The sequence below is a fragment of the Sciurus vulgaris genome, assembly GCF_902686455.1.
Source record: "Sciurus vulgaris genome assembly, chromosome: 5".
Taxonomy (NCBI): Eukaryota; Metazoa; Chordata; class Mammalia; order Rodentia; family Sciuridae; genus Sciurus; species Sciurus vulgaris.
In genome coordinates this window covers 51,725,756-51,741,147 of record NC_136465.1, presented here as the reverse complement: position 1 = coordinate 51,741,147, position 15,392 = coordinate 51,725,756, and the positions used below count along the sequence as shown (strand labels likewise).

At 33.1% G+C, this 15,392-nt stretch overlaps 1 protein-coding gene across 4 annotated transcripts in view; it reads right to left on the bottom strand.

The window, feature by feature from the left end:
- The window catches only part of KAT6A (lysine acetyltransferase 6A), a 95,581-nt gene that overhangs the window by 9,446 nt on the left and 70,743 nt on the right, over window positions 1–15,392 (bottom strand). For all 4 annotated transcript variants that reach the window (XM_079140612.1, XM_079140615.1, XM_079140613.1 and 1 more), the window contains 7 exons: window positions 14,302–14,417; window positions 7,902–8,043; window positions 6,148–6,309; window positions 5,013–5,106; window positions 3,079–3,310; window positions 2,028–2,235; window positions 438–1,043 (listed from right to left, as the gene is read on the bottom strand). In XM_079140612.1, coding sequence (XP_078996738.1) covers window positions 438–1,043; window positions 2,028–2,235; window positions 3,079–3,310; window positions 5,013–5,106; window positions 6,148–6,309; window positions 7,902–8,043; window positions 14,302–14,417 — 1,560 coding nt within the window. The remainder of the gene's footprint in view (window positions 1–437; window positions 1,044–2,027; window positions 2,236–3,078; window positions 3,311–5,012; window positions 5,107–6,147; window positions 6,310–7,901; window positions 8,044–14,301; window positions 14,418–15,392) is intronic.

Below are 15,392 nucleotides of genomic sequence, written 5' to 3'. Positions count from 1 at the left end.
AGGAGAAGTGATGCTTACAAGTGAGATATATCAAAGAGATGCTGTAAGGTACTTGCTTTAAAGGAAAAGGTGAAAGTACAGGAAGATTTTGAGAGAGACCACTTTCATATAACTTTTATTATAGTATACTGTTTTATATGTTCTATTTTGCCATTTTTGTTGTTAATCTCTTACTGTGTCTGATTTGAATATCAAATCAGCAAGGTAAAAATGGTTTACTCTTAAATAAACTTCTGACTTCTAATTTATTCCCATGAATCAAACAAGTCATATACATATTTAAAATGTTCCTTGGGAAGATCATAAGCTACAATATATTGAAGTTTAAAGTTTAAAACATAACATACTAGGAATTTCTACCTTTACTCTTCCAGAACTGAAGGAGAAGACACATGAGCACAATAAACTGCAACTGGAGGAAAAAAAAGACACATTACCTTTCGCTTCAATGTGGGTTTTGTAAGAATTGGTGGTGAGTTTGACCGAGGACTTTCTGGCTCTTCCTCCTCCTCACTGCTCTCACTGAAGCCCCTAAGGAGAGCTCTGTCACCATCACTATAGCAACGAGGCAGTCTATCATTTCCTTCTGGTAATCTGCACTTCAGAGCCTCAGGGCTTTTCTTGAGCTGTCCTCGCCACAGCTCAACCCCCTCACTTAATCTTCTTTTGGGAATGTCTGGCTTCCCATCCTGGCTTGGGTGTTCCTGAGAGGCTGTCAATTGTTCTTCACTTTCGGTGTATTGTTCTTGGGAGGTTTCCGATTTTTCCTCACATTCTCCATATTGTTCCTGAGGAGTTGATGATGTCTCTTCCAACAGCACTTTAGAATCTTTATCACCAAAACGTTCCTGGGTCTTTCTGTTCTTCCTCGTGCACCGGCCCCTCCGAGATGGCTGATTATTTGCAGGAAGACTATCACGAGGAAGGACCTGTTTGTTCAAACGTGTAGAACTGGCTGGAGTCATAACTTCAGGTTTCTTTTCACTTTCTACTGAAGAATAAGAATCGTGTTCTTTGTTCTCCCGAGACAGAGACTTTCCTATCTGGTTTTGGAAAATAAAACAGTGTTGGTTAATTTTTTAACCCTATTTAGTTTTTATCTACCTATCCTGCCCTTTCAAATAGAGGCTAAGAAAAGGGAACAGAGTTTTAAAAGAAAAATTATTATTTAGTAGCTAACATGAATATTTCTTATGTGGTAGACAATTTTAAATGCTTTATATATATTATTTATTTATTCCACATAACAACTGTGTGAAAAATATATCCCCACCTTGAAATGGAGCAACTGAGGCAAACAAAAAAACTGATCTGCCCCAAGTCATGCAATAATAGTAAATGAAGAAACTGGGACAAAAACCCAGCAGGCTAACTCCAGAGGTTGGGCTCTTAACCACTATAAATACCACCTTCAACATACAAAATGAATAATATTGTTGTTTTTATAAATATTAAATGAGATTGTTTTATAAAATTTGTGAATTTTATGTCCTCAAAGGAGGACATAAAGGATGAAAGCACTGCTTTAAAAAAAAATACGAAAGGTATACAACACTTAAGAAAAAAATATTGCAACTATGCTATGCAGTACAGCCCATCATCAACCCTTAATGGTTAAAGGCATCTGTATGTCCACTGAACTTTTCAAAGCTCTACTGAAAACATACATGTTTCTATTATTTTTTTAATGTATCTTCATTTTAACAATTTTCAGATTTAGATTCAATTCAGATTCTTCAATTACTATGCAGTTTAAAATTTAGCTGCTTATTGGCACTCTGGTAAATATTTAGTCAAAATTAACACATTGTAAGAAGTCTGATGGTTTTCTAATGGTCTAAAGTTTTTAAAAAAACACTAACAGGTAAATAAGACCTGGTCTTCCTGAAATTTTTGCCACTGACACAAACTCTGACGTTCTAACATGAACTTACTTTGTTGGTAAGTTATTGTAAGACACGTCACAAAAACTCATGAAAAATAAAAATAAAAATACATCAAATATAAGAAACTATTGATGCCCTTACACTGGTCTCTAATTCTCTTTCCTGGCACTGTGGCTCTTCATTTTCTCCTTCATCAGCCTCCTCATCTTCCTCCTCTGAGACAACAGAGTTGGAGACTATGACAGGAGTCCAGCGTAAACATTCTGGATCCACATCTACAGGTCGCAGATTCAACTGAAGCTTTGCCATGTGATCCTGGATAAGTTTTTCCCGGCGGATAATCACAAATCTAGAACCAGAGAAAAGTTTATAGCAACCAACAATGTACAAGATGTTCATAAAAATGAATGTCATCTCCATGAAAAACCCTGGAGATGATAATGATGCATGCCTCAAAATAGTCTGTTTGGGAAGATGAACTATGGAAATATACCACAATGAAATAGGTAAGAAATATGAAGTTGGGTCTCACACTACACTACAGCAATGGATTAAGTTATTTTAACCATTTACTTACTTACATATCCCACACCTGCAATTTCTCCTACCCTCTTGAGTTCTTTCCTAGTCTCCAATATTTTAGCTCAAATGCCTTTTATTTTTAACTTTAAAAAATATTTTTAGTTGTAGATGGACATAACTTTATTTAATTATGATTTATATGGTACTGAGGACTAAACCCAGTGCTTCACACTCCACCACCGAGCCAAAACTCCAGCCCCAAAGGCCCCCTTTCTTTGTGACCCTTTCCTAACTACTTTAGGCATGGGTGAATGGTCTTTTCTTCTGATTACATATTTCAGTGTACCATTTATATGGAAATTAATCATGGACATAATTTACTTAATGACATTGTTTTCAGAATTATTGCTTTTTATAAAAGAAGAGCCTACCCCACCAATACTAGAAGATAAAAAATTCAGTGGCTTATGTCCAAAAGTTAGAAAAAAGATGAAAAATCAGTTTAAAAAATATATATATGTTCATTAGAATCAAATATCGCAGAAACAAAAATGATGTGGCAATACCAAGTACATCACTTATTGCTCTTTCATCAATAATCTGACTGACTGATCCAAAAACTTAACACCTTTTCATCTCTTAAAGGTGTTCAAAGGGATATGATACTCACTGGTCACTACGGAAGTCCAGCATGCGTAGGTGGTGGAGTGTGGAAGTAATGTCTTGAGGGCAGATACCTGTCAACTTGCTTAACTTCTTAATGCTGATCTGTTTGTCATTTTGGTGATAAAGGCACTCCAGTATTACACTTTTCCAATAAGCCATATAGGATAAACGACCTAGATCTGATAGTGGTTTCTCTGGAGACCCTGCTTGGCCTTCACGCTTTGATAACAAATAACCTAAGAAACCATCAAATAACAAAGATGTCAGAGATCCTAAAAATGTTTTATTCACCAAAGTCATAATTCTCTTTCTACAACCAAACCAAGTATTATAGGCAATAATAATTTCAAAGGTAAATTCCTTCAAAAGCAGGAAACAACATAGCAGAACTACTTTAAACTACTATTTGCAGGGAGATTACACAATTTTCACAGATTGGACATTAGGTTAATACTGTTTACAGTTAATACAAATCTCTTTGTTAAAATAGTCAAGCTGTTAAAAATCAGCACTTAAGCTGCATTCATAAGAGTATGGCAAGAACAGTTTTTATTGTAATGTATTATGGGCATGTTTTCTTTTGGACCACTAGATGGCAACTGGTATATCTGAATTGAGAAATATAAAAGAATGCCTTAGTTTTTGTATATTCCTAGTTTAAGACTGTGGTTCTGTGAGTGAATTAGAGGACAATTTCTTACTTCAATCAAAGCTCTCCTTATAACCCTATCATTTTAATTCTCTATGAACGTATGGTGCTATTACTCTGCCTTCTTGTCTAGTGCATGACTCAAGAATTATGAAGGGGAAAAAAAAAGAAGCATAAATCTTAAGGCAAAGCATAAAAAATGGAGATGGCAGAAGAGACATAGTTTTCTTCATTATTGAAAGAATTCTTAAAGTAGTCTAAGGATGGTCATCTGGAAGAATCTATTTACATTAGCAAAGTAAATGAAAATGAATACTATAGTCAAATAGATTTTGTATACCTTAAAAGTATACTCAAGAAATGCTAATCACTATAAAGAAAATATTTCCCCTAATTTTACTATTTAATAATATTTAACATGTTCAATCATGAGTCCTACCTATTTCAAAGCATTACCATAAAATCATTTGAGTTCCACTTCTTGCCAATCAAAAAGGTCAAGAAATGTACAAAATAACCAACAGCACCTACTTCCAGTAAAATATGGTTAGGAGTAAAATTGAAAGTCAAGTAGAACAAGCTTAACTAGTCCATGAGAATTAACTTCCCAAGACTGGAATCAAAATCCTAAATTTGAACCATTATGTCAGCATATACTCCTTTGAATACAATTTTATAACAGTAGCTGAGGGAAAATATTCCCTCGAATTACTATTTTATAACATAAAAGTTAATGCAAAAACACATTTAATTTTCTAAGCTACATTCTCAATGTGTAAAACAGAATGCGGTTTCTACAATAACCTCTGAACTGTTTTCACTTTTTAACTCAGATTACTTCCTGCATCATTCACTTTTCAGAATTTTTAAACTTGTGTTGCAAATTTTTAATCAGTAGGTAGAATGTATAACTAAAAAACATATATCTTCTCAGATAATGGGGAAATGAAAATGGGGCAGGTGCTGTACTTCTTCTTAGCACTGATTTAAATAGTTACATAAGGTTTTCAGTACTGCTGTATTACTGCATAAAACTAAGTTCCTCTGTAAATGAACAGGTGAAAATAAAAGATATTTGGTACAGATCATACAAACTGATATTCAGTATTAGCTACTGAAAAATATTTTGTGTCCAACCAAAAGAAAAAGAACTTATGGCCTAAATTTAGTTTTAAAGACCTATACAAAAATATGTCAAGAGATATTAGAAGCCCATACATCATTACAAATATCTATTTATCTGGTTCACATGAAGAGAAAATGAGAAAGAATGTTAATATAATCCTTACTGAAATCGATGAGAAACCTGCCGTAGCCCTTACGCTGGTATTGTGGAAGAATCATTATACAGGAAACATTGTACTTCTGTTGGCAGTGCTTTTCCTGGTGGAGAAAAAAGAAGACATGTTTGAAACAACAGGTTGGTAAAATGAATAGTAATGCTAATTATTAAGAAACAAAGACTAATAGCTAAAACCACTACCCTGGTCCCTTGGAAATAGCAATGTACATCAGGGGAAGAAAAAAAACACCCCACTGGGAGAAGATAGGGCAATGTGAAGCCACTGCCATTCCCCACAAAGCAAACATCCCAGGAGAGTAAAAATATAATGATGCCATCCAACAACACCATCTGCAACTCAAAACCAGCATGTCAATGCCTAAGATCAGCAAAGGAATCTGAGTCCCAAATAATCTGTAATGCTACAAACAATGAATTAATGTAGCACCCTGTGAGAAGATTTATCACTATTTTTGCCCCACTCCCTATTAGTTGTAGCTAACTTTAAACAAAATAGTTCTGAATGTGGATACAAATACATTTTTATATAGTAGTTAATATATTATTAAATACGTATTTAGCTAGTGAAGTAGCCTTGAAGAACTATGATAAAGCCAAAACTTTGCCCAAAACTATTTTATACACTTAGTTTACCATGGGCTTGCTTACATAAACGTGCATTTTTTTAATGCTATTTAACCAGAAACTTTTTCTCCCTAAGGGAACGGAAGATTAAGGAAAAAGAAAATATCCTTTAATAAAAATGGCCCAATCTTATTCTTATTTCTATGCTTAAAAATTCAAATTAGGAAGAGACGATTTGAGCCGAGAAAGAACTCAGAGAAGTAATGACTCTGTTTATTTCACAAGTACTATCTGTTATCATTATGGGAATAGGAGTAATTTATAAGTTTTCCTCTTGTGTATTACCAGTAGTCATGTTCCTAGGAGAATATACCATGTTGAATGTTACTAGGCACCTTCTAGTGGTTGGTAAGTTTCTGAATGCTCCTTCTATTTCCTTTCCCAAAAAGCTAATGACACCCAAGAAGGTGTTGCATCCTGCCTTGTCTTCTACAGAGAATCAGCAGATTGCCCCAAATTTCTGGAATTCAAACATTTTAGGTTGACATAATACTTACTTTAGAAAAGTAGCCAACAAGGTGGCAGCCCTTGACATCATTCTGAGTTAGTACATAAAAAAGAAATGGCTCCACGTCATAATAGAGTGTTTTGTGGTCAAGAAATAACTTTGCCAAGAGACACAGGTTTTGACAATAAATGGTACTCACGTTCCCATCAACCTAGAGAGAAAAAAAATGGATAGAGTGATTAGCATAATGTCACTTTAATTCTAGAATAATACACACCAGTTATAAGTATCTCTAGATATCTGCAGTATAGCCTAAGAGAAGCTGTCAGTGATCAACATATACCAGAACTTGGACACTATCCTTTGAAATGGCAATATTATGGTACTTGCTGTTTTAAAACAATGAAATACTTGAAAAAAAATTTCTTTTTTTAAAATTTTTAGTTGTAGATGGACACAATTACTTTTATTTTATTATTTTTATGTGGTGCTGAGAATCAAACTCAGTGCCTCAAACATCTAGGCAAGCGTTCTACAACCCCAGCTCCAAAATATCATATTTCAAAAAAAAGTAGAAATAGCTTACTTAGGAGGTGACAATTTAGTTTGCTAAGATTAGTTGCAGGACTACTTTGGATGGCAAGATTCATTTTCAAAAGTCAATTCAAATGTAACCTCTTCTAAAATACACATATTAGGTAAACCAATATGTAACTGACATCTCACCCAGCAGTTTAAGCAATGTGGTTTGACTCCCATGATCAACTATACTGCCAAATAAAGCTGCATGAGGGTGTATTAACCATTGCTTTTCAGAAGCACCAAGTAGGTTTCTCGTTAAGACCCTGACAAATGAGACCTAGATTAGCCAGGATCAAGGGCACTACACACTATTGTTCTTGGTGTTCCTGAGTTGCCAGAATTTGTTCTTCTATGAAAATGCTAATGGATAACCACAGTGACTCCCAAGTCATTGGCATACTAACTGAACTCTTCAATGATTTAACTAACTTAATATGACTTCTTTTAAAATATGCAACAATATATGCTTAAGTTGAGAAGCCATTTGCTTTTGGGTATTATGAAAACAGTATTATACCTGATGCTCCTTACTTCCAAGATGAAGCACTCCTCTATAAATGAACTAAAATAAAGTCTTAGGAAAGAACAAGAATGTGAAAGGTTGAGTGAACTCAGGCAACCTGAAATTCTATTATTGTATTAATTAACAGGACTGAGCACAGTCCTCAATACCTGGCACTCATTGTATGACACTAAGGATCAAGAATTTAAAGACCACTATTACCAGCAACACACTCACAGATACAGCATTAGTATTATCATCATGATATTAAGATTTACCAATGCTATTGGTACATCTCCATAAGATATTCTTTTTAAATAAGTAATAGAAATCCTTTCATTTAAATGTTGTATCATAGATTCTAAGATGCATTTTTATCACATCTTACATACAAAATTGGCATTTTCAAATACAGTCTTAAAAATTATAATTAGCAATACTTTTTCCTTTGTAGTGGCACATAAAATAGTAAGATATATTATTGCTGATATCTTTGATTAAACTAATTACCAAATAACTTATTTTGAGGTCAAGCTTATGAACTTGGTACTATTTGGGTTAGTACAATTCTGCTTCTCACATAGTTAAATTATCCAACTCAGTAGTGAGTAAATAAAAGTAAAACATTTCCCCTGCAAAATCAAGCTGTACAATTAGATGCAATACAGATGACACTTTTTGAAATGGGCAGAAAGATAAGTACTAAATGTCTATCTTACCTCAAAGACAGAAATATTATTCTTTCGGTAAATCTCATTGGCAGGAGGATGAAACCAACCACATTTCTTCATATGCTGCTGTAGAATAGTTCTACTTTTCATATATTTTAGACAAAACTCACAAAGATACAATTTAGGCAGCCTGTAAATCATAATTTAAAAAGACGGGCTTTATATTTTATAGATCTTCAAACTTCCATAACTCTTTTGATTTCTGTATCATTACTAAGCAGTTAAAAAGTGGAGACTGCATCATTATCCCCATTAGAAAAAAGAAGGAAGGAAGGAAGGAAAAGGGAGGGGAGGGGAAGAAACCAAAACATATTAATTTAGATAACAGCAATTAATTAACAGCAGGAGGGCAAAGATAAGAAATCAAGACACCCAGTTCAGTGTTCTTTCAGTCTTTTTAAATTACTTGATTGACCGACATGAAAATCTCACATTCTTTCCTCCTTGAAAATCCCTAACAAGCAAAATAAAGTCTATCTTCCAAACACACAAATAAGTGAAGATGGTTTTGTTGATCTATAGAAATTTTTCTTTTGTCATTTATTTCTTCGTTAATCCATTAATTTTGGGAATTAAATATCTCTTGAATACTTATCACAAGTGAAGCCTCGTGCTAGGCACACAAGGTATGTGTATAATGGTAAGTAAAATGGGCATATAGTGTACTTTGTAAAAATACTCTGTAAATGTTAAGTATGGAATTATAACAAAGAATATGTTTTGGCAAAGTGGGAAACACTATACTACCTCCTTTCTACCACTGAAGTTCTGGCTCTCTCCCTGGTTAAAAGTCACTATATGAAATTGTGTAAGTCAAAAGTCTATTATTCAATAAGTGAAATAAAGGCTCACATTATTCTTTTAGATGCCCTCAGCTGTTAGTTTATATTTATTCAATAGTCTTGCTATTTTAGTAGTAGTTTAACAGAACCTCTTCCTTAATGATGTTTCTTTTATTAGGAGCTTGGCAATAAAGTGATTAGAACAGTTTATAAGGTAATGGCAGGCACATAATCTAAATTAAAAACAAAACAAAACAAAACAAAAAAACGGTGGCCTTGATACCCACTGTAATCTGAATTCATAATGCCAAAAGTTTCTCCTGTTATAAAATACATACCCCACAAATGTCTCCCTGCATCCTGACCTATTATCCACAACTGCTGAGTGCTGATAATCCGAGATCTGACACCATCATTAAAAATTATTATGTGCAAATATACTGGCCAGTAAAATGACAAAATATGAATTAATAAACTACTATATCTTGTTTCATATTTTAAGAACTGCGATACAAGGAAATTTTAAAATCTCATTCATTTAATCACCATCAGTTCAATTAGGCTTAAAAGATTACCTTAGAATTAAATATCTGCTAAGTAGATTAACATACACAAAAAATGTCTGATTTATTAAAGTGTGAAGACCACAAATATTTTTTCAAGTTCCCACTTTGGGAGCAGCATTTGTAGCATAATTATAATTTATCTGAAAATATCTAACATTCTACTAAAGCCTTTCTGAGGTATATTTATGGCACACCAGTACTATATGCACTAAGTGCTTCATGTTTGTATAAAGGTGGGAGAGGTCACGTGATTATTTTTCCTTCTCCCTAGGGGACTTGCAATGTGTACTCATTCTTCCCATATAATCTTATGCCTTGTTTTTATTAACTGCCATTCCGTACACTGAAAGCTTCCAAGAAACTGTTGTGGGTATAAAATTTATCCATAATATTCAATATTATTTCTAAAATCTAATATTAGCTATACCAATATAACCTGAAGTCATATCGTTAATACAAAAATCATTCCAAAATATTGAGTGCAACAAATAAGGACTAACATTATAAAGTCAAGAAAGCAAGAGCCAAGATTATGGAAAAGAAACTTGTCCTAGGCTATTTTGCTTATTTTCTTTGCATTATGCCTCGAACCCCACTATTCAGAGGAGAAATAGCAGTAAGCTAAATAACTTCTCCTTCTTTATGGTGGTAAAGAGCTACAAATCTCAAAGTGAAATGGGTTCAGCTATAAACCTCATCATCTAATGTAGGAACTAAACATATTAACTAAACCTTAAAGCTGACCCACAATCATCAAATTGTCTTTTGAATATCTGAATTTTGAATATCTTCTTAAAAAAGAAGGTGAATGAATGGCACTGCCCTAACTGTCCACTATTTACATTTACCTGTGGTAAAATACAATTTAAATTGTCAAGATGAAAATACAGAGGTAACACTACTATACTTGAGTAAAAAACTTTCACTTTGAGAGCTAAATATCACAACTATTTCCTAAAATGTGAACCTGAGAAATCTAAACAAAATTCTGTGCTTTAAAAAATATTAAAAAGAAAAATGGAAGAAAAAAAAAAACTAACTTTTCCAAATTACATTAAAGATAAAATGCTAACTTTTTCATTCAATCCAACTGACAGGTCTCTGCATAGACAAGAAAATACAGTACAAGTTATGGTAATTAGATTCATTTGAGTCATTTCAATGTCTATATACTTAAAGACACTGTGTTGTAATATAATTTTATATGTTAAGTAAAAAAGCAATAAATATTCAACAAATTCTACTTTTCAAGAAACGTTTATAAAAGAAAAAAACAAAAGTACAATTTATTTCCCATGGTCTATGAGAGAAGGCCATTTTTTTTTCTTTAAAGTTCTAGTAGTACCAGGTTGCTCAAAAAAAAAAAAAATACTGAGAGAAATGAAATCTCTGAGAAAATTACTGCCAAGTCTCATTTGCTACACTGAGTCCGTGCCATACGTTAGAATTGCAATTTATACATTTTAACAATTAAAAGCTCTAGTGAATATTATTAAATGAAAAACAATAAAGTAAAAGCAAACTTTAATATCTACTCTATTCCAAAATATTTCTTGCTGAGAATACTTTCCAGTCCCTGATTTTATCAGAATCAAGCCCACTAGGATGATATTCTTTAAAGGGAATGGCCTGAAAAAACTGGCCATTTCTTATATTGGGAAAATATATTATATAGAAAGAACATTAGACTACATGAAATAAAGTGTAGTTATGGAGATTATGTATACCCCTAAGACTAGAGAATTCTGGTGGCAGCTGCTTTTGATGATTCTCTTTCTGATAGTAGCTAGGTCTTTCTTTGCTCAGCTTCACTGTGGAGTATAGCTATTGTCAACATGCTGACACTCCAGCTTGTAAAATCGGGGATAGGCTGCAGCTATGTGTAATATCCTTACTTCTAGAATAATACAAAATTTCTTCCCAGAAGTTTCTATGATACCTCTGGCTTTTAAGCACTGCCCAAGATAGTAGCAGTCTGTGTGGTCTTTATAATAGGACAACCTGCAGTGAAACTTTAATATAACAAAAATTACACCAAGTATTACTTAAATCAAAGATTAAGGTACAAGCCAAGTAAGTCCAATCTGGATCAACATGATTAATGTAGTTCAAAACAAGTGGCTAAAGGTTATGGCTATGTGGGAAGAGCGAAGTGGGCTTAAATCCTAGTTCTGTCACTTACAAACCATATTGTCTCAAATATGAATGCTGGGCTCTGGTCTTCTCTGAAGACAGAAATATTCACCTCACAAAATTATTCCAGAAAGACTCAGTTCAATGAATTGTAATTACAGTTGCTGTTATTTATTATTATTTTTATTTTCCTTTCATCCGTTTTACTTCATTTAATAGCCAGACAGTAAGGATTCTGTGTGGTTTCTTCCTCAGTAACTGGGATTATAAAAACAAACAAAAAAAAATCAAACCTGGTTCTACTGACAAATCTCATAATCTACACATCAAGTCAAGTCAGGAAAAGAAAAAAAACTTCCTAAGCAACTCTATTATATGGTCACCTGCCTTATTGAGACCTTGATATAATCTCATAGCTAAGCTCTAAACAATTCAGAAGAATATGATACTCCATAATGACAATTTCTTTTGCCTTCAGTCCATCTGTCAGTTGTTAATGGTAAAGTAGAGGTCTCTGAACTTTTCTCTGCTTTTGTGTGAGCATCAAATGGCCCTGGTGGAGAAACTTATAGTAAAAACTCTTGTTTTATACCCTTCAGTGTCAAAGAATTAATGAGATCACTATAAATAAAATAGAATTATTGTTTCATTGCTATTATTTTTAAAGTCAGGGATAAAAACTTACTTAATATACAATGTACATACAAATATTTGGATATTATGGGAAACTCCCTTAAGTATAATCCCACTTCCCTGAAGATTTTTCCTCAAGTGATCTATTCTTTTTTGTTTGTTCAAACTGCCCTGTTTTTGCATGCCTTGGGATTTAGAATTTTTTAAAAAAGTGTTTAAAACCTTTCATAATAAGAAAACAATTTAGTACAGAATAATACGGTATTTAAAAACTAAGGATAGAGCTTTATTATTTGAGAAATATACGGTCTCTGAACATTTCAGTCGACTCAAGTTTAAAAGAATGTGGAAGCAAAGCAGTCCAAATGCATTTAGATAGATATATATAGTTTTTTTTTTTTAAATACAGAAGCAAGAGAATACATCAAAAAAATCATAATTACTAAAGATACTAATGAATTACTATTTTCTAATGGAAAATTGAAGGAACCACAATGAATAAGAAATGTATAAGAAATGTCTAAAACTCTGTTTTAAGGGAGCTGAACTTTATTGTTCCTACCCTATTTCTGCCTTCTATTAATGATTTCTATGATACCTTTTTGTTCTTATTTCTGCTGGTAACATTTATTCCTTTGCTGGTACCCAGGTCCCTCTGATATGGACAGTTTGTGAATAGCTACTTAAAATTAATAATAATGATTTACTTGACATATTAATTTCTTAGCATATTTCTTGATCACACAAGATCATGCCTAAATAAAACTCCCAAGATATAAGTCACCTTGAACACCAGAGTTCTGAAGGGTAGTTGAAGAAATTTCCCCCTTTCTTCTAACACACATATACTTTAACCTTCTCTGAATAAATCCAGATTATTATTCCATGATAGAAAGTACTAACTTAAAGATAATACCACAGGCTATGAATCAGTTAGTTTAGGGACAACTGATTCTACGGTATGGTTCCCAAGTGTGTTTGATGAGCTTGTTAGTTTGTCGAGTTTTGTTTTTGCCTCCTTTTCTGTTGTTACTTCTTCACTAAAGTCAGGGTCTAGCATTGCTGCTCCTAGTTTTCTTTTCTTTTTCTTTTTTTTTTTTGCATTACTGGGAATCGAACCCAGGGCCTTGCAAGCACTCTACCAACTGAGCTATCTCCCCAGCCCGCCCTAGTTTCCTATTTCTGCTACAGACTTGCGAATCACATCGGGAAATTATTATATTACATGGAAAGAAAAAAATAGAAAGATGCCAACTCTTAGTGGAAGACCCTCTTACCAACTATTTGGATCTATTTTCAGCTTCTTGGAAATAACCCATGTTATAGTTTTCTACATACTGTAAAACTCTAAGTATATGTTGTTGTAGTTTAACCCACAGAGCACCATAACTTATTATTCCTTACAACACCTGCTAACTGGGAAACTAACGTAAGTAGTTCACAGATTGGGGAGCATTAATGTGACTGCTATATGGCAAATGATAAACTAGTGTTTAACTTTTTTATTGTATCTTTTTCTCTCTTTTCATGTCAACCCTAAAGGAAAAACACAACTGAAATTACTGAGCACTTAACATTCTCTAAGTGATTTACATGTTTTAACTAATTTAATGTTCACAATAACACTGAGACAGGTACTATTAGTATCCCACTTTACAGATGAGGAAACTGACACAGAGTAGTGAGTAACTTCTAAGGTTACACTGTTTATAAATGCCACAGCTAAGTCATGAAATAAATATGGCTCTACTATGCATGTTGCCACTTCCCAAAAAGCTGCAGTGATCCATTTTTATATCTGGAAATCCAAGATATTTTATATATAATACTGTACTATTCCATTGTCCTACTATGCCTAGGAAAACATACTATTCACAAAGTTTGTTAAATTGTAAAAATTTAGATCAAAAGCTACTCAACTGAAACTTTACATTCATTAAATATATAAAATTCTCTCATTTAAAAAAAAAAAAAAAGAACTAGTGTTCTAAAAAAGCAAATTTCTTTTAAAGAAAAAAAACATTCCTCTTTCATTCTGACCATGTCTAAGATTTCTAATTTTAAACAACAGCTTTTCGACAGGTTACAGAAAAGAAAATCTAAAAGCTGGTTGTTTAGCATTGTTTGGCAAAACAATGCTGCTATTATGGACATTTTAAAAAGCCCGTTTCTTCAAATGTAAAAAGATGAACTGAACTAAAACACCTTTGGGTCCTTTCTACTTCTAGGGTCCTATGAAACTTAAAACAAAATAAAGGATGTCTCAAAACATACCTTGAGTATTCTTGAGGATAAGGGGAGGAGTACCAGGTGTGAATTTCATACTTTCCAAATTCAATGACAGAGGGGCAGCGGACTTGTGGATCAGGGGGACCAGTCACTCCAACTTTCTGTGCAGTCAAGAAATACATTACAAAAGTTAGCTAAATTAGACACACTGACACAATGACCGCCCGCCCCCCAAAAAAACTGAATCTACATCTTTTCTCAGGATTTCTCAGGAAAGAAAAAAGAAAAGCTAACAAATTTTGAAATAAATTGTTTTATTCTTTAAACAGAGTATCAAAAAAAATGCTATTAAATCTCTTAGAACCAAATGTAGTTGGTGTCACTGCATTTTCTAATTTAAAAACACTGCCAATACTTTCTTCACTACACTTACTCCCTTAATAACTTCATGATTAAGAGGAAATTGCTGGCATTTAAGGATATAAGATAAAGAATAATTTAGGGTGGTGGGCGCTTCATACTTGCCTCAGCTGAACACAATGGAAATGACCTGCTGAACATGTTTAAGTACACACTGAAAAGACTTTCTGATTTGGGAGAGTAAATATTTAAGAACAACATAAAAAGAATGTGATAAAACAAATATCAAGAGTCTTCATTTCACAGTACACCTAAAATTCCCTTCATTAGTAGCTCTGCACAGATCTGACAAAAGAAAAATATACTTTGCTATACACAGGCTATTCCTCTTTCTACCTTCTTTTTATAATGAAACTTATGCTTCCCCTAATTCCTAGGATTATCTAAATAATTATACTATTCAAGAAAAGAGTGATTCGCTTGACTTCTAAATCAGCACTTCAAATATAAGACATTGCTCAAGACAACAAAGATCCAGTTTTAAAACCTTAAATTCAAGGGCAATTTGATTTCCCCTGTAACCAACTTAGCAAGATTCATACATACAAATGATATATACACATACATATGTATGTGTATTTATCACAGATACTTTAGAAATATTAATTTACTTAAGAAAAAGAACTAGAACCTAGCCTCAAATACAAATATTAATAACTCTTCATCAAAAGAACATCCAAAATTATCCTTCAACATTATGCTTTAGAGACCACTGA